The 22181-nt window shown below is 61.0% G+C and overlaps 1 protein-coding gene across 2 annotated transcripts in view; it reads right to left on the minus strand.

Moving 5' to 3' along the window:
- Sardh (sarcosine dehydrogenase) overlaps nucleotides 1–22181 on the minus strand; it is a 41728-nt gene that overhangs the window by 5062 nt on the left and 14485 nt on the right. For both annotated transcript variants that reach the window (XM_013506717.1, XM_005408456.2), the window contains 7 exons: nucleotides 21077–21218; nucleotides 19752–19835; nucleotides 18228–18341; nucleotides 14276–14414; nucleotides 13228–13341; nucleotides 10877–11024; nucleotides 8646–8739 (listed from right to left, as the gene is read on the minus strand). In XM_013506717.1, the coding sequence (XP_013362171.1) occupies nucleotides 8646–8739; nucleotides 10877–11024; nucleotides 13228–13341; nucleotides 14276–14414; nucleotides 18228–18341; nucleotides 19752–19835; nucleotides 21077–21218 (835 nt within the window). The remainder of the gene's footprint in view (nucleotides 1–8645; nucleotides 8740–10876; nucleotides 11025–13227; nucleotides 13342–14275; nucleotides 14415–18227; nucleotides 18342–19751; nucleotides 19836–21076; nucleotides 21219–22181) is intronic.

A 22181-nucleotide genomic window follows, 5' to 3' on the forward strand; every position in this document is an offset into this window, starting at 1 on the left:
TTTCAAATCAGGCCACATCACAGGCTCAGGACAGGGTCAGGACACAGATGAACCTCAGGCTACGGAACAAGCCACAACCTCAGGCAAGCCTCATGGCTTCCGTCCAACCTCGACTTCCTGTCTGGACAGCAGGGTCAAGAGCCCTGCTCTGTCCTCCTCAGCAGCCCCAGGCCATACTTGATGGGGGCAGGAGCATAGAGTAAGGGAGCAGCTGAGCCTGTCGTTCAAGAAGTCAGCCATGCACCAGTGTGGTCAAGCTGGGCCCAGCTCTGGGATCTGGAAACTGATGCAGCCTCTGCCTCAGGGCTCAGGCCCAGGCAGGGGAAGACACAGTGGGGAGAGAAGGACCCGGCTCAGGGGTACAGCCCTGACTGGCTGGGTCTGCAGACAGCTGAGCTCTTTGCAACCATTCCACCCCGATGGCCCCTGTGAGGGTGGGGACTACCTGCATCATGTCCTTGGGCTGATGCCAGAACAGAGGTGCCCAGAGGGGCACTCAGCCCTACTGGGAGTGTCCCACACTCCCACATACCAGAGAGGCCACAGCCAGCACGGGCTCTGCCCTGCCCAGAGGGACATAACCTTTCTGCACATGTGGTTTGGACGCAGGTCACCTACATCCAACAACTGCTACCCACATCCTAGCCCTCTGGCAGGCTCTGGGCCCCCGTGGCCCAGGGGTAAGGCCTGAGTGCTCAGCTGAGAAGGCCACGAAGCGCACAAAGGGACATGGAGGTGCAGAGCAGGAGTCGTGGGGCTGCTCAATGCTGGCAACAGGGCAGGTGAGGGCGAGTGGGCCCAAGGCTTCGTGTCTGTGCTGTCTGCCGGCCCCACCAGCTCCTCTCCAACCTGACACCTTAATTGCATCACTGTACCTGCCCTGGGGCTGGATTCCAAAAGCTTTTAAAGTAGCGCAAATTTGCTCCGAGCTGCCATTTTCCTGGGCCTTTCAGAAACCTCAAAATTGAAGCAGAAAATGTACCATTGACATTTCTCAGCTCGCCTGGTGCAAGGCGTAGGCCCCTGAAGAAGATGGCCTTGTCACCGGTTCTAATTTTAGCGGGGCTCAGAGCCAGCCTCACTGGGAAACAAGAAGAGGACTCTGAGCGTGCTCAGAGCCGCCCTCAATGGCAGACCCTGCTTGGACACTGCTCCTCACCCACTCCGGGAGCTGTGCGTGGACAGAGTCCCCAAGGATGTCCTCTCTTGCCTGGCTCCGCTTCCAGCAGCTCAGAGTCCTGAGGGGCTGGGCCTGGGCCTCCCCTGTGTCCTTTTGCCCAGGCCAGCCCAACTCCCGGCTCCCGGCAGAGAGAGGGCAAAGGCCTGGGAATTGCGTTTGCCTCCGGAGTTTGCAGAATTGCTGCTTCTCCAGAAACTGAAGCAGTGGGGTTGGAGAAAGGTCTCATCTCTTCCCCCAAAGACGCACAGGAGTGGACAGGCTGCAGTATTGGCTCAGGCAGCTTTCACAGCCCCACGTAAACCGGGCATGGTGACAAACGCCTGTAATCCCAGCACTCAAGAGGCTGAGGCAGGAGGATTGAGACCAGCCTGGCCTACAAAGTGAGCTCAAGGTCAGCCTGAACTGCATAGCGAGACCCTGTCTCAAAAAGATAAAAAAAGTCCCATGTAGAGGTGGAGCTCTTGCAAGATGAAGCCTCTAGCAATGGAACTGGGGAAGGTTGGCAGGAAGAGTCTTAAACCAGGTTTCGTGTGAGCTCTTCTCTCACCCTAAAGATTACACACACACACACACACACACACACACACTCACTCACTCACACACCACATGAATTCAGTAAAGCTTCAGGCTACAAAGCCAACATGCAAAACACAGTTGTGTTTCTATATAATAGCAATGAACAACGCAAAGACAAAGAATTAAGATAATTCTATTTACAATGTCATCAAAAAGAATAAACTATCTAAGAATAAACCTAACCAAGGAGCTGAGAGAAATTAAGACAGCACAAATAAACTCAAAGCCCCTGTGTTCTTGGACTAGAAGACTGAATACTGCTAAGATGTCCAAACTACCTAAAGAAATCTGGCGATTCAGTTCAATCCTTATCAAAATCCCAATGTATTTATTTTGCAGACATGGAAAAAATCTGGCTTGCAAAGGGACCCTGGCCAGGATGCCAGAGAGCCGGATCCGAACTCCCACTGAGGACCAGCTGGAGGGTCCAACCAGAGCAGACCTCAGCCAGGTGTCCCGAGACTGGGGCAACAGAGGCAGGGTGGGGTGTGGGCTCCTCCCTCTGGGGCTGACTCTGCCTGCAACGGGAATCAGAGCCAGGAGAGGCGGGGAGCCCGCTGCCCCTGGAGTTGGGAATCCTGTTACCAGGGCCTACATTTAACTCTGCAAGCAAGGAGAGGGCTTTGTGAAGCTGGGCAGCCTGTGGGCAGCCCCCACAGGGCCGAGGGCTCTTCCTGTGTGCCCCAGCCCCGGCAGGCCCAGAACTGCTTGGAAAGCCACAGAGCTTCCAGCCTGCAGCGCCTTCTCAGGGTCTCCCATTCCTTGACCGCAGAATACAGCTGGCCGGGGACCCTCTCGTCCCACATGCTTCTGTGAACTCAGCGCCCCTTAATGGTCATGGCTCTGCGGGTGTCAGGGGACTCTGCAGGACAGCACTGGCCCCCAAGGGTCAGAGGACCCTCCCTCTGCCTGTCACTTGTTCGACTGGGGACACGTGGGTGTTGAAGGCTGCACAGGATGGCAGGCGAGGGGCCTGTCCTTCCCCTGGGCCACACAGCACCATGTCTCTGGTGCTGGCAGTGCCTACTAGAATGGTCAGTGGTCGGCAGGCACAGGGGTCACCAGCTGCCAGAGCAAGGGCAGAACCTGGGCTCATGGCCGGGGCACACAGTGGGTAGCTGGTCACACGTGTGCTTCTACACAAGGTCCCACACAGAAGCAGCAGTGACCCAGGCAGCAGAAGGCATCCCCAGCCACAGACACCCACCTTCAAGCCTCCGGCCGGGTCCGGACACAGTCCAGGCCCCACAGGGACAACTCTGCCCGAGCCCTCCCTGCTCTCTCGGCTGACACGGGACAGAAGAGAGCACGGCCACCACCAGAGCAGGTCCTGGCTGAGCTCTGTGACACAGACTTGGGCTGAAACTGGGGACCCAGCAGTCTCACCCTTAGCAGCTGACCTCGCCTGACGGTCACAGTACACCTCATGGGTGCGCCTGAGATCTCCCCTGTGAGAGTGCAGGCAGGGGCACCCACGCTTGTCAGCAAAGGAAGCTGGCTCAGGGCAGTCCCGCAGAATGAGTGACAGCCAGCCTGGGGGCAGGATGTTCTGCAGCATTTCCCAATTTCCACGGTGTGACTGCTCCCACCGTGGCTGATTTCAAGCTGCGACGACTTGGCAACTGGCTCATTAGTCTCCCTCCACTTGGACCTGTCGGCTCCTGCGCGCTGGGAGAGCAGGTTCTGATCCCCACAGGGAGAGCCTCGCAGGGTCAGGGGCAGAGCGAGCTTCTCCCCGGTGTCCTGGCTCAAGAGCCGAGCCCAAGACACCAGCTATTCTTGCCTGCACTCAACTTCTGAGTATCACTGGGTACTGAGCGCTGAGATCATGTGCTCTGCTGGGAGGAAGTGTGCGTTTGGGGACAGGACCCCACCAGCTGCCACTAGCTTTGCTGTGGAGCATGAGGGCACCAGAGCTGGCCAAGGGTGTAAACATGGCCCAGTGCTCGAGTAGATGCAACACCCAGACAAGGGCACTGGCCCAACCCCTTCAGAGCGCATTAGCTCAACAGCAGGTGCATCCTCCAGGCCAGTGAGTAAAGGCAGGGCCAGGAAGGCAGAGACCAGACGTGTGGCCTGCTGCAGGGTGTGCGGTCCCGAGCCCTCAGAAGTTGGTGGTGCAACTGGAGGAGTTTCCCTTTTCCCCCTGATCCTAAAAACACTCCCTAGGGGACTGCTCAGGCTCACCCACCGGTCTGGCTCAGAGGCTCACAGGGTGTGAGGTGAGGGTGGCAGCAGTTCTGGTGATACGGCTGGATGGTGATGGTGGTACTAGTGTTGAAAACCCTAGAGGTGATGATGGCAGTAACAACAGTGGTGGCAGGGTGGTTGGTGATAGTGATGGTAACATGGCAGTAATGGTGATGGTGGCAGTGGTGGTGATGGTGGTGGTGTTGATGGTTTTGATGCTGGCAATGGTGGTGATGATTTTGATGGTGGTTCTCGTGGTGCTCTAGTGGTGCTAATGATGGTGGTGGTGGTGATGGTGCTGCTGGTGGTGGTGATGGTGAAGGTGGTGGTGATGGTGGTGGTGATGATGATGGTGAAGGTGGTGGTGATGGTGGTGCTGGTGGTGATGGTGCTGGTGGTGGTGGTGCTGGTGATGGTAACGGTGCTGGTGGTGGTGGTGGTGGTGATGGTGGTGGTGATGGTTGTGGTGGTGATGGTGGTGGTGATGGTGATGGTGAAGGTGGTGCTAGTGATGGTGGTGATGGTGGTGATAGTGGTGGTGATAGTGATGGTGTTGTTGAGGATAGCAGGGGTGATGCTGGCAATGGTGGTGATGGTTTTGGTGGTGGTGAAGGTGATGGTAGGGATGATGACTAGAATCCAGTTCTCAAAAACAAGAATAAATAAAATGGATGATGCTCAAACCACCCTGCACACATGAGAGCTCCCCTGAGGACTTGAAGTCTCTTCAGTAGCTGCTACCCCCTCTAGTCTGTGGTCCCATCCTTGGGCAGGCTGGGGCTGCCAAGGCCTGTCCTCCAGCCTTCCTCAGAGGAGGGCCCTAGCCCTGCCAGCTGGGGCGTGGGAGTCCCAGGTTTCTAGCGGGGCAGAAGCCTTGGATCATCCCTAAGGACACTGTCTGCACCCGCAGACAACAGCAGGTGAGCAGGGTGGCACCTGGAGAGGAAGCTGACCTCATTCTACCCAGGCCTGCTTCTTGTACTTTCCTTGCAAGCAGGCGTCACTGTCCCAAGTGATGGCAGAGAGCATGTGTCCAGACTGCAGCCACCACGCCCTTCTCGCAGACATCACGGAACAGGCTCGTGTGCCCTCTGGCACGCTACAGCCTCTGCACCGTGCACAGGTTCCACGCGGAGTTTTTAGGTAGCAGCTGCCACCCACATGGCAGATGCCCGCTATGTGGACACCTGGGAGTCCCCAGCCGGCGGGTCGGGTTTATCTAATGTGCGCGGGCATGGGGAAGCAGCACCTTGAACCAATCGAGTCCTGATAGCACCACAGCTAGGACCTCTCACCATCAGGGAAAGAAATTCAATTTCCCTTTGACTTGAAATTAATTTTCAGAAGAAAATTGCTTTATCGCTACGCCTCAGGACGGCTTCCAGCCAGCTTCTGCGGCTTTGCGGAGAGGACCTGTCCTCAGCCAAGGGGTCCTGTCCTCGGCCGAGGAGCCAGGAACACTGTGTCTGGCCTAGGACCAGCCAAGCTGAGCTCCAGGAGACACGTCCCGCCCCTGCCCCCGGGAATCTCCCTGGCCTCCAGGCAAATATTTGGGGAGCAAGAACAGCTGGTCTGTTGGCTGCCGAGCGAACAATCACCTCCCCCCTTCCTTCCTCCTCTAGGAATCTACGGACTGCAACCCTGGCACAGACCCCAGCATCTCAGAGAAGCCCTACTGTGAACCAGCAGCCGTGGGATCCACAGGCCACCAACAGCCAGAGACCTCTGCTGTGGGGCCGCAGCTGCCCCAGGGGTTGCGGCTTCAGCCACCACCCGGGTCTGCAGCTCATCACTCCGCAAGGCTCGCCAGACCAGGAGGAGGCTCACCGGGCTCAGCACACATTCCTCTTGCACAGCTGGCTGGCCGGGAGCCAGCTGATCACCGATAGATACTCCGCCCGGGCTGCGCTCCGGCCCCAGAACCCTTGCGCGGCCAGGACAGCTCGTCAACATGTTTTGAAGCCAGCACACAATATCGTTTAGGAGAATTTGAAATTCCCCAGGACCCAGAGAGAATTCAGAGTCTGGACAGACCAACAGGACAGCCCAGAAAGGATTTTAGACATCGTCTAGACTTTGTGCCGCAGATGGGGAAACTGAGGCCCAGAGCTGTCCCACAAAAGGCTGATGCAGATGGAACTCAGGCGTCCGGCTCCCCCTGCTCGGGGTCTCTGGCTGACCTGCTTCTGCCTCCCACCTGCCTTTGGGCCCCACAAGGACCCAGGCAGCAACTAGCTTCTGCACCTGGAAAGAGTCCTGACCTGACTTCACCACCAACTGCCGGCCAGGAATGAGGGGACCCTGTGTCTAGGGCTTGGGCCACACGGCAATGCATGGCCTGGGCCACTGAGGACAGCCTTCCTGGCCAGCCAAGGCCGCCCACGGACACCAAGGGACAGGACCTTGTTCCCTTTCGCTCACGCTTGCCTTGGACTCTCAGGAGAAGGTGTGGGGCAGGGACCAGGTCTCCAGCTGGGCTCTGTCTTATGTACCCTCAGCCTCCCAGGCTGTGTCTCACGGGAGCAGGGCCACTGGCCCCCCAAGGTCACAGCGAAATGCCAGGATTCAGTTGAGGGTCCCCAGTGGAGCCAACCCTGCCTGGTCGGTGGCCCCGTTGGGTGGAGGTCTGGCCTCTCTCACAGACACCCCGCATGACTGGAGGCTGAATGGGGCTGGGTGTCCTCCCAGACCAGAAGTGCCTCACACAGCCAGTCTCCCCGAGCATCGCCCACTTAGAGGGCACTCCGAGCCAGGACAGCACAAGCACTGCCAGGAACCACCATGGATGACAGGTGACTTCAGGGTCAGCAAACTGCGTCATGCGAAGACCGAGCCCTCAGAAGCCCACACGATGTCTGAACACAGGTGAGGGGCTCAGTCCCCATGGCCCCAGGGCAGCTGGCAGAGTGGGGAGGCACACAGCTTCAGCAGAGAGCAAAGCCGAGCACGACACATGCGCTTGTTCACGCTATAGAAATGTCCCCAGGGCCCTACGGTGACACACAGTGGGCCACCGGGTCTTTGCCAGAGGGACCGGTCAGCCATACCCCAGCTTCTCAAAGGAGAAGGAAGAAGGCCCCGCGAGGCCAAGGTCAGCTTGCCAGAGTGAGGTCTCAGTAGCCCCTTCACTGCACACTTAGGGTTGGAACAGAATGAGATATGTATGTGTTCTGGGGATCAAAACCAGGGCCTTTACACTGGGCCACCGCCACAGCCCTTTTGTTTTTATTTTGAGACAAGGTCTAGCTAAATTGCCCAGGCTAGGCTCAACTTAATATCCTTCTGCCTCAGCCTCCCAGAGTTCTGGGAGTGCAGGCATGTGCCACCGTGCCCAGTTTATTTCATAGATCACCAGTAAGCCCGCCCCAGGGGACAGTGAGAAGCAGCCAGCATGGCCTCCACCCTCCCGTCGGCCCCACCTTGCGCTTGGCCCACCCCAGCGCTGGCCTGGCTCCTGGGCCCCCAGCTCTGTGCAGCCAAGCAGCCCCGCCAGGCTCAGAGGCCGCCGACCAGCACAGGGCCGGCCCCAGCGAGGGAGGCAGCTGGAGGCGCTGGTCCCAGTGGCCTGAGCTTGGACAGGAGGAGCCACATTCCCACCTGGTCCTCTCCCTCGAGCACCAAACCGCACTCAGACTGAGCTCGCACCAAGCCTCAGGGCTCCTCATCCTTTCGCAGATCAGAACCAGCTGGAGTGTGCTGTGCCACCCTCTCAAAGTACCAACCTCTCTGGTGCCCACAGGAAGCAAGTGAGACCAGAGGAGGACAGGCGGGCTGGGGCCACCACAGTGTGGCCTCCATCCTCCACTCCGTGGCGCCTCCCCTGCAGTCACAGCCCGATTTTATCTGCTGTGAAGACCCAGACTGTCCCCTGCAGGCCAGCACCTCCACCACCAGAACCCCAGGATGGGAGCACAGGAAGTAGAAACAGGAGCCGTCGAGGTCCTGGGCCCTCAGCCCCCTCCCCCAGCAAGGCCCCGTCTGTGGTACCCCCATCCACAGAGCTCAGCCCAGCAGCGTCCTCCTTTGTGGCAGGCGCTCTGCAGCCGGGGTCACACCCTGCAGACCCGGGCCGCACAGAGTGAGGCTCCCAACAGCGATGCTGCCCACACCCCGGGGCGCGTGGCCCGGTGTGCACACACTGTCACTGTCACAACAGAGGGCATTGCGGTGACTTGGGCAGAGGCCAAGGTGGCTGCCGGGGCCCCGAGATGCCCCCACGGCCTCACTGAGAGTGGCTGTTGGGCTAGAGTGCACAGGGAGGCTGAACAGGCAGATGCAGGCCCTCGAAGATGACCAGTGACTGGCCAGCTTGCGCCTCGGCCTCAGGAGCCAAAGCAGGAATCAGGGTGTTTACTTTCCAGGAAGGAAGCTGAGGCTGGCCGGAGTTGGGGTCCTGTAGGAAGCCCCTGCCAGGAGCCAGGGCTCACTAAGCCCCGGTGCTAACGCACCCACAGTCTCCTCACTGAGAGCCCCGCTGGCAGCTGTCCACTGTCCTGTCCTCTATCTCAGGGTGGCATGGGTGAGGACAGTGCCCTCACTCAGGACTCACCCCCTGCCTGTGACAAAGGGACCCCTGGGCAAGCCCTGGTCCCCACTGCCACCAGCCCCAGTTAGGGAACAAGTTCCAAGGGCGGGATTCTTGAGACCCGCCACATCCTGCTCCCATGCACAAAGGAGGGCAGCGGCCTCCAGCGCCTACCAGGTGCCCAGCAGCTTGCACCAGCTGGTGGGTGGAGAAGGGGAAGGCGGCATCACTCAGGTCTGCGTCCAGCACCTCCTGCAGGATGGCCCGGCTGAGAAATGGACAAAGGAGATGGTCAGCCAGCCACGGGCACCCCCCACCCACTCAGCACTGCCAGGGGCCAGCAGGAAGGCCTGGGGCTGCTGGGTGGGCGGACATGGCCCTGTACCCATGGGGACTATAAAGAAGGTGTATATCAAGACACCATGAGCAGCACAGGCCTGAAATGCAGCAGGTACAAAGGAAGGCCACCTTCCAGCAGCTCACGCCAGACCCCAGAACCCAGTGACCAGGCTGGGACCGGGCTCCGACCTCATCTGAGCCGTCAGGGACAGGTCGGTGTCTGTGAGTCCCACTGGCTCCAGACTGCCCTGGGGTCACCAGAGCTGGTCACGAGACAAGCTACCATCAGTGGCCATGTTTTCATCACTGGACAGCCTGGGCCTGGCCACACCGTCAGCAGGACAGTGTCCTGCTTGGACTCAGGGGCTCGGGTGAGACAGCACCCCAGGAGCCCCGTCTGTGGGCGGCGGGTCTGAGAGGAGGCGAGAGCCTGAGCAGCAACAGCGGTGCCCAGCACCCGCTCGTCCTCCTGGCATCTGTCACCTGTCTGAGGACAGGGGCCACACGCACTGCCCATGCCAGCGGTCACACCCCACTCTACACTGTGGCCTGAGGGATGCCCGCTTGTAGAATCGGACTTCTGGCCTGTGAGCTACTTGGGGGTCCTCTCCTCACTACCTGCAGCCTCCTCCCCATTTGATCGGTGAGCCCTCAGCGCCTGGCTGAGCCATCTCTTCCCTCAGGCAGGGACCCCAGAGCACCCACAGGACCCGGCATCCAAACCCGCCCAGCACAAAGAGGGCTGGGGGTGCAGCATGGATGGTGAACACGCCGGCTGGCACAGCAGGGCGAGCCCCTACTTCCATCCCCCGGGTCCCAGCTGGGCCAGGGCTGTGCCGTTCTGTTTGGGAAAGCGCTGCCGACCCGATCCCAGGCTGCAGAGCTGGGAGCCGCCACCCACGCCCGCCCGAGGCTCAGCTCCCTCACTGTCTGCCAGGGTCCTTATGTAACCCGGCACCCACGTGGCGGCAGCCACTGTCTCGACTGCCTGGAGCCCTGCACCCCACGGGAGTAGGGGAGCAGAGCTGCTCCTGCGGCCCAGGCGGGGGCTCCGACCTGGGCTACAGCCTCAGCAGCACCCAGCACCCCAACCCCAGGGCCCTGTCCAGAGGAGACCCCGAGCAAGACTCCGCCAGCCTCAGCCCTGTCTGCTAAATGGGGACAGAGGTGTCCCTCGCAGCAAGGCCTCTCGGGGCCGCCCGGGAGAGGGTCCAGCGTCTGCAGTTCTGACGGACGCTCCCTCCACCTCGCTCCCTACAGTGCCACGTGGGGCTTTCCGGAAGTTCATTCAGATTAACAATTCGGCCCCACCCTCATTTCAGAGTCCAGGGCCATCAGCTGCTTCCAGCTTGGAGTGGCTCGTTTCCAAAAGTTCTGCTGGGCTGCAGGTCACGGACCCCCACCACCCTCCGTGGCCCAGGAGCTGCACTAAGAGCTGGCCTGGTGGCAGCAGCAGCTTTCCCCTAGGAAAACTGGGGTTCTGTTAGAAAGAAGGAGGATGCTGTGGAGGAGAAGACTAAAAACCTTCAGCCTCTGCGCAGCCCGCAGGTTGGGGCAGCTTCTCACGAGGCCGTCTGCCCGGGCCCTCCCTGCCCACCTGGCTCCCCCAGGCTGAGGCAGCCGCTCCCCTTCCGCAGTCAGTGTAGCTGCACGGGCAGAGGCCCCGGGCACAGGGGCGTCCCCCTGCACCCTGACAGGCAAGCCCTGAGGCCCAGAAGGAAAACCACCCTGCAGCACAGGCTCACTGCAGGCCCGCACCGAGACGGTGTCCCCTGTGCCGTCCCCCCGGGTCAACACCTGCTGCACGCTGCAGCCAGCCCTCTCCCCTCCTCGGGCTGCAGAGAGAACCGGCAGCACCTGCGGCCTCGGGAACACTTGCAGCCAGCTGTCGCTCAGAGCCACACTCGCCCAACTGCACCAAGCAGCCCTGGCTCTCACCTCCTTGCCGCCCGGGGACCCCGGCTTTTCCTCACCACAGCAGCGGAGCCAAAGTCAGGCCGCATCCCCTCTCTCCCCTCCCCCAAGGCAGTCTCCAGACCAGGTGCCCAGGTGCCCCCTGCCCTCACCTGGCTGGGCCCTGGATGCTGATCAGGCCCAGGTCCTCAGAGCAGTCAACGAGCCGGCACCGGAACCTCTGGTCCTGCAGCACGGTGGTGATGTGGCACCAGTTATGCTGGGCGGTGGCCCCGCCCACAGCCAGGTAGTAGCCATTCCCTGCAAGAGGAGTGTGGCTTGGAGTGGGACCTTGGACAGGGGACTTCAGGGTGGCCCAATCCAGCCACCCCATTGCAGAAACCATGGCCGCCTTTGAGGTCAGCCCCCCAGGACTTGGAGCCCACCTTGTCCTGCCCAGTCTCAGGTCCCCTGCCTGGGCCATGCTGGCTCCTGATAGGGAATGGTCTACACCCCCCAGAACGCTACCCACAACCATCCCCAGCTTTCAGCAAAGGAGACTGAGGTTCAGAGCCGATGCACGGTGGGCAGGGTGCCTCCGGCTGGCTGGACACACACAGGCCCCACGGTCACCCACTGCACCCTATATTCCCGGAACCACGCTGGGCTCTGTGGCCTCGGGCCGTGGTGGGCAGGTGAGCAGCTGACAGGAGGAGAGCACAGCCCCCAACATGGCCACAGGCCAGACCCAACAAGGGAAGGAGCAGCTGGGCACAGGCAAGGCACTGCTGGGCTCCGATGGGTGGTCCTGAGGCTTCAAGCTGGGGATCCTCCAGGCATGGTCACCCCGAGTATCCTGTCCTCCTGTGCTCCCCGAGGCTCCCTGCCTGTCCTTGGAGACCCAGCCTAAAGGCCTCCACCTATGGGAAGCTCTTCCTGCCTACCAGTACAAGCAGCACCCCCTGGTGGATGGCAGCCCTGGCCTAGACATGATTCTGCAGCTTGATGGCCCTGATTCTCGCCTGTTGAGCCTCCACATTCTCATCTGTAAAATGGGCAGAACACCAACGTTGGGCGCCGAAGGGGGCCCACTGCAGGGGAATCTGACTCCATCAAAGTCCTTCCTCTCTTCCTTCTCTGGTAACCCAGGAGCCACAGCACAGAGAGAATCAGGAACCAACCACCCCAGGGGGCTCCCAGGGCAGGCTGCTACTAGAGGACGCTGGGCATCTGATGGGCTTCTTTGGCCCACGCCAGACCAATGGCAGTTGTGGGGGACCTGCCAAGCCGAAGGCACCAGGGTCCGTCCTCAATACCCTCCCAGCTGGTGGGAGCACCCCATCTCGCTCTCTACACTGTCCGCCCATTTCCACCGCATGGGGCCACTTGTAATATTCCCAAAGCACGGACACAGATATTACAGTGACTCTCGGGCTTCCCAGTGCACGGCCTCCTGTCCCAGCCAGGCTCTGCCATGCCCCTGCATTCTCACACGGGGCCCGAGGGTCACCGAGGGTCGCACAGAAGCACCCAGAGCGGTGCACACTCGCCAGGCAAGCTTTCAGCCTGGATAGAAAGTGCCCAGGAGCTGATTTCTCGGGCAGTGCAGTCCCCAGGCTCACGCTGCCTTGGACGGCTCCAGGCCCTGCTCTGGAGACCAGCAGCTCCGCTCTGCCTGCCTCGTTCTCCCCCCGTTTCCATCCGGGTTTGAAGGTTCTCATCCGTCCTGCACCTGTTGCAGTTGCAGACTGGGCTGAGGTCCTGAGGCCCTGGCTCCTTCCTGTCAGGTAAATCTCTGCAGGGTCTGAGAGGGGAGGCAGAGGCAGGAAGGCTCCACCCCTCAGCTTGGAGTCCACTGAGGCCTAGTATCTTATCCTTGTCCCCAGCCCTGTACCCCAACTCTGATGCTTACCGCACTCAGCAAACCCTGCTCTCCCCCCCAGAATTACAAACACCACAGGGCCGGCTGGGACCCTCTGCATCTCAGGCACAGCAGGGGCTAGGCAGCCACCGTGGGCATGAGCAGAGCCCTGATGGCTGACCACAACCCTCCTGCACAGCAGCACGAAGCCACCCTGCTGTCCCTGCCCAGCAGTCTCAGGGGAGGTGGCGTGGCCCTTGTGGGGGGGGGGACACATGGCTCTGCCCCTCCTCCCGCCCCTCAGGATGGGTGGAGGTGATGAGAAGCAGACAGAACATAAGGTGCTGAGTGGCCCATCACTGGGGGCATGCAAGCAGAAGGGAGGGATGAAGAGGGCTGTTCGGGCATCAGCCTGGACATGGACTAAGCTGGACACCCGAGGCCCTTCCAGGCCTGCAACTGAAAGTTACAGAGGCCAAAAAGACAGCTTGGCATGAATGTTGGTGGCAGGAGGCACGCTGGTACCACTCAGAGGCAGCAGCGGGGACAGCTTCCAAGCCACGACTGCGGGGCTCTGGCACAGCGGCCCGGGCAGAGCCTGTGCTGGGCAGAGCCTGTGCAGGCCAGAGCCCAGGCTCTACCTGCCCGCCCTACACCTCTTACCTTCGAAGGCAGGGGCCACCAGGCAGGCCTGGGTCCCGGGGGCCAGGCAGCTGACTGTCAGGTCACTCTCCGTGCCGCCCCTGTGGTTCAGCATGCAGGTGTACACCGTGGAGCCTGGGGACGGGACCTGGGTCAGTGCAGGTCGAGGGGGCCCCCCGGGGGCGACGATGTGTGGGGTGAAGAGTGCAGCAGGCAGCTCTGCCTCAGTCGGTCAGAAGAAGCCGGGGCAGGTCACCAGGGCCGTGACCTGTTAAGGCCCTGCTGAGGGACTCAGCTTTGGTCAAGTGACCCAGAGAGGGCCGGCGACGGACAAGTCAACCACGTCTGTCACCCTGAAAGGTGGGAGTACGGTGATGCGTCCCTGAAGTGAGGGTTGGTAGAGCGAGCCCTGGTGAGCAATGTGACCGTGGATTGGTACACAGGAAGTGCAGAAGGGGCAGCACAGGTGGCAGAGGTGGGCGGAGGATTGGGGGTGGCTCGAGGGGGCTCCCACATGAGCAGAGGGTTGCGTCATGCGAGGCAGGACACGGGTTGCTTGGCTGTGTTACAGGTTGGTTGTAACCCCAGCTGGACCTGCTGAAGTCCTGCAAAGCACCGATGTGACTTTATTGGGAACCAGGGTCATTATCCGTGCTGTGAAACCCGGCGAGGCACAGCATGGCTAACACCTCGATCTCCACCTCCGGCCTCTGGGATGGGGAGACCTGGGTCTCTATAGTTTTAAGCCACCCTGTCTATGATTATGTGACGCAGCAGCCCTGAGAGTGAATAAAGACACACATGGGTGAGTTTTTGGGTTGGTAGATGGGTAAGTAACATAGAGAGAGCAGTGTCTCAAACACAGTATGGAGCACATGATACCAAAATTCCGACGGACCTGAGCACCCTGGACATTTAATCCAGGAGCCCTGCGGGGGAGCTGGGAGACCTGGCTGAGGGCCTGGCCATGGCAGAGGGTGCTGGGCAGGCCAGGTGGAGTGGGGCTGGGCCTGGGGCTCTGCCCATGGGGTCCTCCGGGCTGACACGAAGAGGAGGGTAGCCCCCATACCTGGGGGTCGCCTGACGTTGGCTGAGAAGAGCCAGTCCGCAGCTTTCGCAGCGTCGGGCCCCAGCAGGTAGAACTTCCCGAAGTAGGACATGTCGAACACAGCAGCCGCCCCTCGGCAGGCCAGGCACTCCTTCTGGATCTGCAAAGTCCCGGGGGACGTGGGGGACGTGGGGGCCAGGCCCTTCCCAACACGCCCCCAAGTTCACTCCCTTCCAGCCTTCCCTTCTGCATGAGCCTCAGCAACACCGCGCAGGGCATCCTGCCCCAGTCTGGGGATGTTCTTGCTCTGATTCCTATCTAGAGGTCCCCAAAACCTCATGAGTTCCTAGATGGGGAGGAGACTGGACTGGGGGCTTTATAACTGACTTGCTCCTGGGGGTGGAGCCTGGTTGGAGGAGGCCGCCATTGGGGCGGGGCCTGGGCCCTGGCTCCTCCCTTCTCTCGCTGCTTCTGTTCCCCATGCCCTGAGTTGCTCTCCTCTGCCACACCCCTCCGCCATGCCACTGGGCCTTGGAGCCAGCCACCATTGGACTGAAATGTGAGCCAAAATGGATCTCTCCTCCCGTAAGTGGTGATGTCAGATATTTTGTCCCAGCAACAAGGGAAGTGACTCAGGACAGACCCCAGGCTGAGCCAGCCAGCTAGGTATGGCGCCCCCCCAAAGGACCAAGGTCACACAGGGTGGCTCTTGAGCCACAGTGGAATTAAGTTAGAATCAGTTGCAGAAGAAAAAGTGGAAAATCCTCAAACCAGGAGAAATTGAACAAGACACCCATAAGAAACCATCTGAACTGTTAGAACCTGGAATGGAAACCAAACACAGCACAGAACTTCGGGATGCAGCCAGTGCCTAGCTCGAAGCGGGTTTATTCCCTCTTGGGCCCAGGCAATAAAAAGCAGCAACACCCCAGACCACACTTTCCCTGCGAGAAGCTGGAAAAGAGCAAACCTCGCCCAAGGCAGGCGAAAGAGGATGCAATAAAGACTAGTGCAGAGATAAGCAAAGTAAAAGATAGAAAAATCAGCGACACCAAAAGCAGATGCTTTGAAAAAATGAACAAGACTGACAAACAAGAGGGAAGGCTCAGAGTACAAAACCGAGTGGAAAAGGGGGTGTCCCCGCCCAGCTTGAGGAAAGGAGGGGGACAGGAAAGTCCACAGACGGCTGCGGGGCAGCAGATCAGACACGAGATGGACAGACTCCCGGCAAGGCAAGAATCTCTAAACCTCGGTAAAACAAATGGAAAATATTAACAGAACTAGAACAAAAGAGATAGAATTAGTCCTTGAAAAAACACCCACAAAGAAATGCGCAGGACCAGCGGGCTTCACCGATGAATTTCAACAAGCAGTCGAAGAAGGACCACCAAATCTTCACAAACTTCCCGAAACTGGGACAGAGATCTTGTTCCAGCTTTTTCTAAGAGGCCAACATTACCCTGACACCAAAATGCAAAATTAGAAGAAAACTACGGGCCAATGCCTCTTCTAAAGAGGGACACACAGACGCTCAGCAAACAGCCAACTGAGTGCGATCACTCGGAGAAAGTCAGGCGCTGACCTTGGGTCATCCCAAGAATCCGAGGTCAGTGTAGCTCTCCAAATGGATTAATGTGTGCACCATAGTAAGAGAAGAAAAGACAAAAGCCACATAGTCACCCAGCAGATGTAGCAAAGGTACCTGACAGCATCCAGCTCCTTGTGATAAAAATACATGACAGGCAGGGAGAGGGCGGCCTTGCTCAGCTGGCTCACGCCCGGAGCTCACAGTCCACACCGTCCTCCGCACTGGACCCCAGGGTCCCCTAAGATCAGACCCAGACCGGGTCTCTGCTTTCTCCACTTCCACGCCTAGGGCCATCAGGCAGGAGAATGAGGCTTGAAGGCATCCAGAGTAGAAAAGAAGTAAAAGCTTCCCTATCTGCATATCACAGACCTGGAGACAACACCGGAGCCACTAGGCAACAGAGCGAGGAAATGGCTCCAACAGCCAGAGGGAAACCATCTCAAATGCCCATCAACCAACAACGGAAAACCAAACAGGGCGGATCCCCATCATCACGCTGACCCAAACAGCCGGTCTCAGAGGGACACCCACGGAACCACCACTTGTCTGAAATGTCCGCACTAGACGGATCTGCAGGCACGGGAAGCAGGTCGGTGTGGCAGCTGGGGCAGCGGCAGCTGGGGTGGGGATCGGGCGACTCCTGGTGGGGATGGGGTCTCCTTTGCAGGGAGATGCCGTCATTCTCACATGACCCTTTGCTGATGGTGGTAAACTTGGCTGACTGGCCACAGTGAATGGGGCCCTTTTCGTCAGTGAGCTGGGGGTACGTGAGCTACATCCCCACAGTCTTCCCCACCCTCCCTCTCTGCCCACAGCGTACAAACCACCTGGCCAGGTTTCTGAGGCCTTGCTGGGCTATCCTCTTTTCTACCCATCTTCCTTCTCCCAAGAGACCCATCTGCTGAGCCTCCTCACCTACCTTACTGTCACCACTTAAAAAAGTACAAACTGCAGCAGCAGCCACAGCCCGGGCCATCACAGCGGGGAAGCCACAGAGGCTGCTCAGCCAGGCTGCGCGGAGCGCCCACCGCTGGGCAGCTCCCCGGCCCTGCACCCATGCTGCAGATGTCACCCTGGGAACTGCGGGAAACCTCGTTTTGGAGCGAGTTCGCACCAGTGAAATGGGTAGATGTTAAGGACCCACCCGCCCCGGCAGCCGGGTGCATATGTCCTCCCAGGCACCAGGGTCGCAGCGACCCCAAGCCCCCAGCTTCTCCTCGGCCCCCTTCCAGGCATCACCAGCCTTTACCGAGCACCCACCACGCGCCAGGTGCCAGGGGACCTTTGCCAATGCACCAGGGCTGCAGACCAAACCCCAAGACTGACACCTCCACCTGTGGGCTGGGGACACTGCCAACGAAGACAGCACGCGTGCATTTCGTGCTGTGGGACCATCTCGAGCATGTCTTTGGGGGCTGTGACACTCCTGCTCCAAGCTGGTGTCTCCCCCGAGCCTCACAGATCCCTGAGGGCCCGGAGCCCCACAGCTCTCAAAGCCAAGGGAGCCGAGGTGCCAGGTGCAGCCCGCGCGGTCCCCGCAAGGCAGCCACTAAGACCAGACCCGGAGCCTCCCGCTTCTGTCTCTCCCACCTGGGCAGATTGGAGCCACTGGAGCAAGTCCTGGGGACAGAGGGGAACGGATGGCGCCTTCCCTCGCATGCAGTGTGCATGAGGGAAGCAAGGCCAGTGCTGGGGACACTCAGAGTTTCCAGGCGACACTGAGCACTGGTCTTCTCAGCCACAGGCCACGGGTACTCACAGAGTTGCCCCATGGGTGCTCCCCAGGCCGTCCCTGGGCCTCAGTGCCCGGGTGGAAGGCTTAGCTCCTCAGGTCTGGTGACTTTGGGCCCCTCTTGGATGTGGGAACAATGTGGGGTGACAATGATGCACTAAGGGCCAGGCAGGCACAGGGCTCCCCTGATTGCGGGAGGGGAGGCCTGGCCCCAGAACCGTTGCCTCCACACCAGAGGTAAGGGAGCCACACAGTTGGGCGAGGTTCCATGAGCCTCCCCGTGCCCTAACTGGCCAGCCTCACCTGCCCACTGTGGCCCCAGCTACAGAGCTGCCCTGTCCCCTGAGAGCCTGTGCAGGGTCCGGCACCTGGATCAGCAAGCCCGCCGCACTGGAGGCCACAGCCTCTGTGTCCCGGGAAGGAGGATGAGCCCCTCACTGACCACCACGCAGCCTCAGGACCCAGAGGGGCTTAGAGTGGTGCAACGCTGGCCCGGGCCTCACGGCCTTCCCCGGCTCTTGACCACCAGGAGCAGTGGCCGTCACTCTCGGGCCATCTGCCAGCCAGTCCTGGGGCCAGTAGGAACGGGAGGAGAGAGGGAGAGGGACCCCGAGTCAGCAGCAGCCGGGCTGACCCTGGAGGCCGGGTCTTACCAGGTGGTGATGGGGCGGGAAGTCGAAGGTGTACTCGTCACTCAGCAGCCGGCCGTAGGCGTAGTCCTGGTGAGGCCGCTTCCCGTAGGCACCATAGTAGTCATAGTCGAGGACCTGGACACAGGCCACGGTCACCAACCATCCAGCCCCCGCCCTCCACCAATGTCGGGCTGCAGGACCAGGAGCTGCAGACCCTGCGAGCAGCAGGGTGGAGGAACGGCCCCAGGGAAAGGGTGAGAAGGGGCGGCAGGGACCTCGGCCACTGCCAGGGCTTCTGCCGGACCTGGGGCAGTGGGGCATGGCCAGAAATGGCCAGCTGAGGAGGAGGGGAAGGTGTGGGGCAAGGACACCTCTGGATGCTGCTGTCATGGCAACCAGGGACCCGGTCCCCGCCCTGGGTGAGCCCTGCAGGAGGGGCCCCACACTTTCAGTGAGGGTGGTCCTTTCTGCAGACAGGAAATTGATCCCAAGAGACAAACCGAGCCCAAGGCACCCAGGAAGCTCAGCCCTGGGAGTGGAAGGCCTTTCCCCAGCCAGGCCTGCCTCCCCCGCCAGTGAGACCCCAGCAGGGACACTTAGGTTTCAGGACAGGAACATTTGGCACTGGTCTCTTGGGCCCAGCCTGGCTGGGGTCCAGGGGTGAAGGGTGCTCGTGCGGTGACCAAGGGTGTCCCGACCCCCCTCCTGCCTCCTTTCCTCACCCAGGGACTCAGGGCACAAGGCTTCCAGCCAGGTCTGTCCAGGCACTGAGCCAGGGACCAAGTGTCCCTGAGCACAGCCAGTGACCTGGGCTCTGAAGACACCAGCCCTGGGCCTCAGCCTCACTTGCAAGCTTTGGCTCTGCTGCCCTGCAGCTGTCCGACCTGTCCTGGATGCAGGTTACTATGGAGGGGCGCACGGCAATGAGAGGGGGTTAACTTGGGCAGATCTGGTTCACACAGCACCCCTGGGCTGGCCTCAGTGTCCCCAGCCCGTCCCTAGCAAGAGGTGGGGAGGCCCCCAGAGGCTGGGATGTGGGAATCTCAGTGGGTAAACTGAGCGCGTCGCCAAGGGATACACCCTCCTACCAACCAGCCTCCTACGCACATCCACTAAGAGCTGGAGCTGCCTAAGTCATCAGTGAGACTCCTGGGAGGATGTCTGGATCCTGTGGGGCCCGGGTACCTTCCGCAATACCCACCCTGGCCCGGGTACTAGCCCGCTGGCTGGGCAGGACGAGGCTGCATGTCCCCTGGGCCAGGTGACCCAGAGGCTCTGGGGGCTCAGAGTGTGGAGCCCAGGCCCCACGCATGCTTTGGCTTCCTGTCCTGTCACGCACAGGGGCTCAGATGGCTCCGTGGCCATGTGGGGCTCAAATGACCAGCCGACATCCCCCGGTCTGTCCCAGGCTGGACTCGCCTTAGCTGGGGGAGGGGGGGGGCAGGAGCAGAGGCGGGGCAGGAGCAGGGGCTTAGCTGGGGGAGGGGGGGGGCAGGAGGAGGAGGGTGTCCAGGTGGCCCTGGAAGGGTGCTGCTGCCCGCTTACCGGAGCTGGCCCCTGGGGGTTGAACCATCCAGGCCGCTCCCAGCCATGTCGCTCCTGGAACACGCAGCCTCGTCCCAGGAGTTCCTGCAGGGGACACGAGCACCTGTCACACATGCCGACACAGTGTGGACACAGTGATTGTGGCCACCGTCACAACAGGGTGTGAGGACAGAGGGACTTCCTCGCACTCAGGACCTGGACCCAGCCCAGGCTGCCGCCCCTACCCCAGAACCCCACCTCGACCCCAGAGCCCCAATCTAGAGACTGCACCAAGCACCCCATCAATGCCCATGGGGTGGCCCTGCCCTATGCCACAGGGTCTGGGCCAGGAAGTGACCACAGGAAGTGGTCCAAGTGGTCAAAGACCACAGGAAGTGGAAGTGACCTCAGGAAGTGGTCAAGGTCACCTGAGTACATAAGGGCTGGGACCTCTCTGCTCTGGCTGGTGCCCTCCCACCCTGTGAGGATAGAAGAGGTATGGCGGCCACAGCCAGGCGGGCTCCCCGACCCCCGGAACAGGTGCTAGGAGAGTAAGAAGATATTTGAGGCCCTGTCTGTGGCACTGTGCTCCAGCAGCCCGAGCCACCTGTGAGACTCAGCTGTCCCACTCCTAGCCGAATCCCCAGCATGGCTCCACGGTCAGAGGCCAACTTCTGCTGAGAGATAACCCACATGCATGCTGACAGCGCCGGAATATTACTCAGCCACGAAAAAGGATGGAGTTCTGAGAACACTGCAGCGTGGATGGAACTTGAAGCACTGAGAGAGAGCAGCAGATGCAGAGGGCGAGGGTGCCCGTGAGGGAGGCCCCTGCTCCAGCTGGGGTGCCGGCCACTGCCCATGCTCGTCCATCCACTCAACAGCCGCTCCCTGAGCCCCTCGGTGCTCAGAACCAGGGTGACCACGCACCACCCAGTTCCCCCGGGAGCGGACCCTCTGACGTGGGACCATCAGGGGTGGAGCCAAGCAGGAGGCACGGGCAGGGATGCTGGGGTCCTGGGGGGTACAGGAGTGTGCACAGGGACAGGCCTCCAAGAAGGGGTTGGGGTAGCGGGTTTCACCATATAAACAGCAGCTCGCCGGAGGGCAAAGGCTCTGAAGCAGGCTCTACATTTGGAAGCCTGTCTCCGGCCCCCGCAGTCTGGCTGTTCCTCTCTCTGACGTGCGACTATGCCCACTCATCAAATACCCGCCGCCCGGACCTCAGGCCGCACGGCGCCCAGTGTCAGGACGGACTCCCACACGCAGTGCCTGCGTGACACATGGGGAGACCCCGCGCCGCAGGTGGGTGTTCTGAGAGTGCCCATCGCCCCGCAGCCCGGTACCTCATGCAGGGGGCCCCTCCGCATGTTGCGCCCCGCCAGCGGCTCGTCATGGGGGAAGACGACCGAGTAGTTCTTGGCGTAGGACTCGTGACTGCGCTCGCGGATCCAGCGCTGGTGCTCGGTCAGGGAGTGGTGGAAGCGTCTATGCAGACAGAGGCCCGGTCACCACCAGGGAACAGCGGGGAAGGGACGCCTGCAGACCCTCAGCCGCTGCCCCACAGCCTGCCAGGCCCTGGCTCGGTCTCCTCCGGGCAGCCCAATCCCAGCCCTGGGCTCCTGGCACCCCCTGCACCACACAAAGGGACCTTTCAAGCCTCTTCCTCCCCCGCCCTCACGCCAGCACGCCACCAGCCAGGTGCCCCGAATCTGCCAGACACAGCCAGCCAGCCTGGAGGTGCTGGAAGGCCCCAGCTGGTCTGGGGAACAGCTTCAAGCCATGAGCACCAGAAACACGTGACCAAGGAAGGGGGCCTGTCCCTGGCAGCTAGGGACCCTCGTGGGTCCACGTCCAGCTCCTACCGGCGCTATCCGTACTGAACTTAGAGGCCTTGAAGTTTCACCTGCAGCCCCGCCCCCTCTCCCAGGGCCATCCCCCACCTGCCACCCAGGGATGGCAGGACAGGATTCCACCCCGGCCCAGCAGGGCCAGGCCCTGCAGTCCCCTCACCCCGGGGCCCAGCGCCTGCAGACTCCCGTCCCCTCCTCTTCCCACCTGGCGGGTCTCACGTGTGCCCCGAGGTCCACATCATGCCTGCCACGCCCCACGGGGGCTCCTCTCTGGGGACACCTGTCAGAGCCTCTGAGGGCTGACTGACCTGGTCTGCACCTGAGCCTATACCTGAGCAGTGCACCGGGCGCAGTTTGGAAACATACGGCCGACCAGGGAGGAGGAGGCCAGGAGGCCCTGTGGTTCCCACCTTTGTGGTCAGAGTCCTCCAGGGACTGGAAGCCTGGGAGCACGGGGCACACAGGCCTCCTGGCTGCATGCCGGTAGTAACTTGGGAAGCTCATTTCCTCTGTAGGCCCTGGGCGGTGGGGGCCGCTTGGGGCAGGAGCAGGGGCTGGGCCTGTACCACTGACAGCCACAGACACAGTTGCTGGCGGC

This window comes from Chinchilla lanigera, unplaced genomic scaffold, assembly GCF_000276665.1.
Source record: "Chinchilla lanigera isolate Chin_1 unplaced genomic scaffold, ChiLan1.0 scaffold00112, whole genome shotgun sequence".
NCBI classification, from domain to species: Eukaryota; Metazoa; Chordata; class Mammalia; order Rodentia; family Chinchillidae; genus Chinchilla; species Chinchilla lanigera.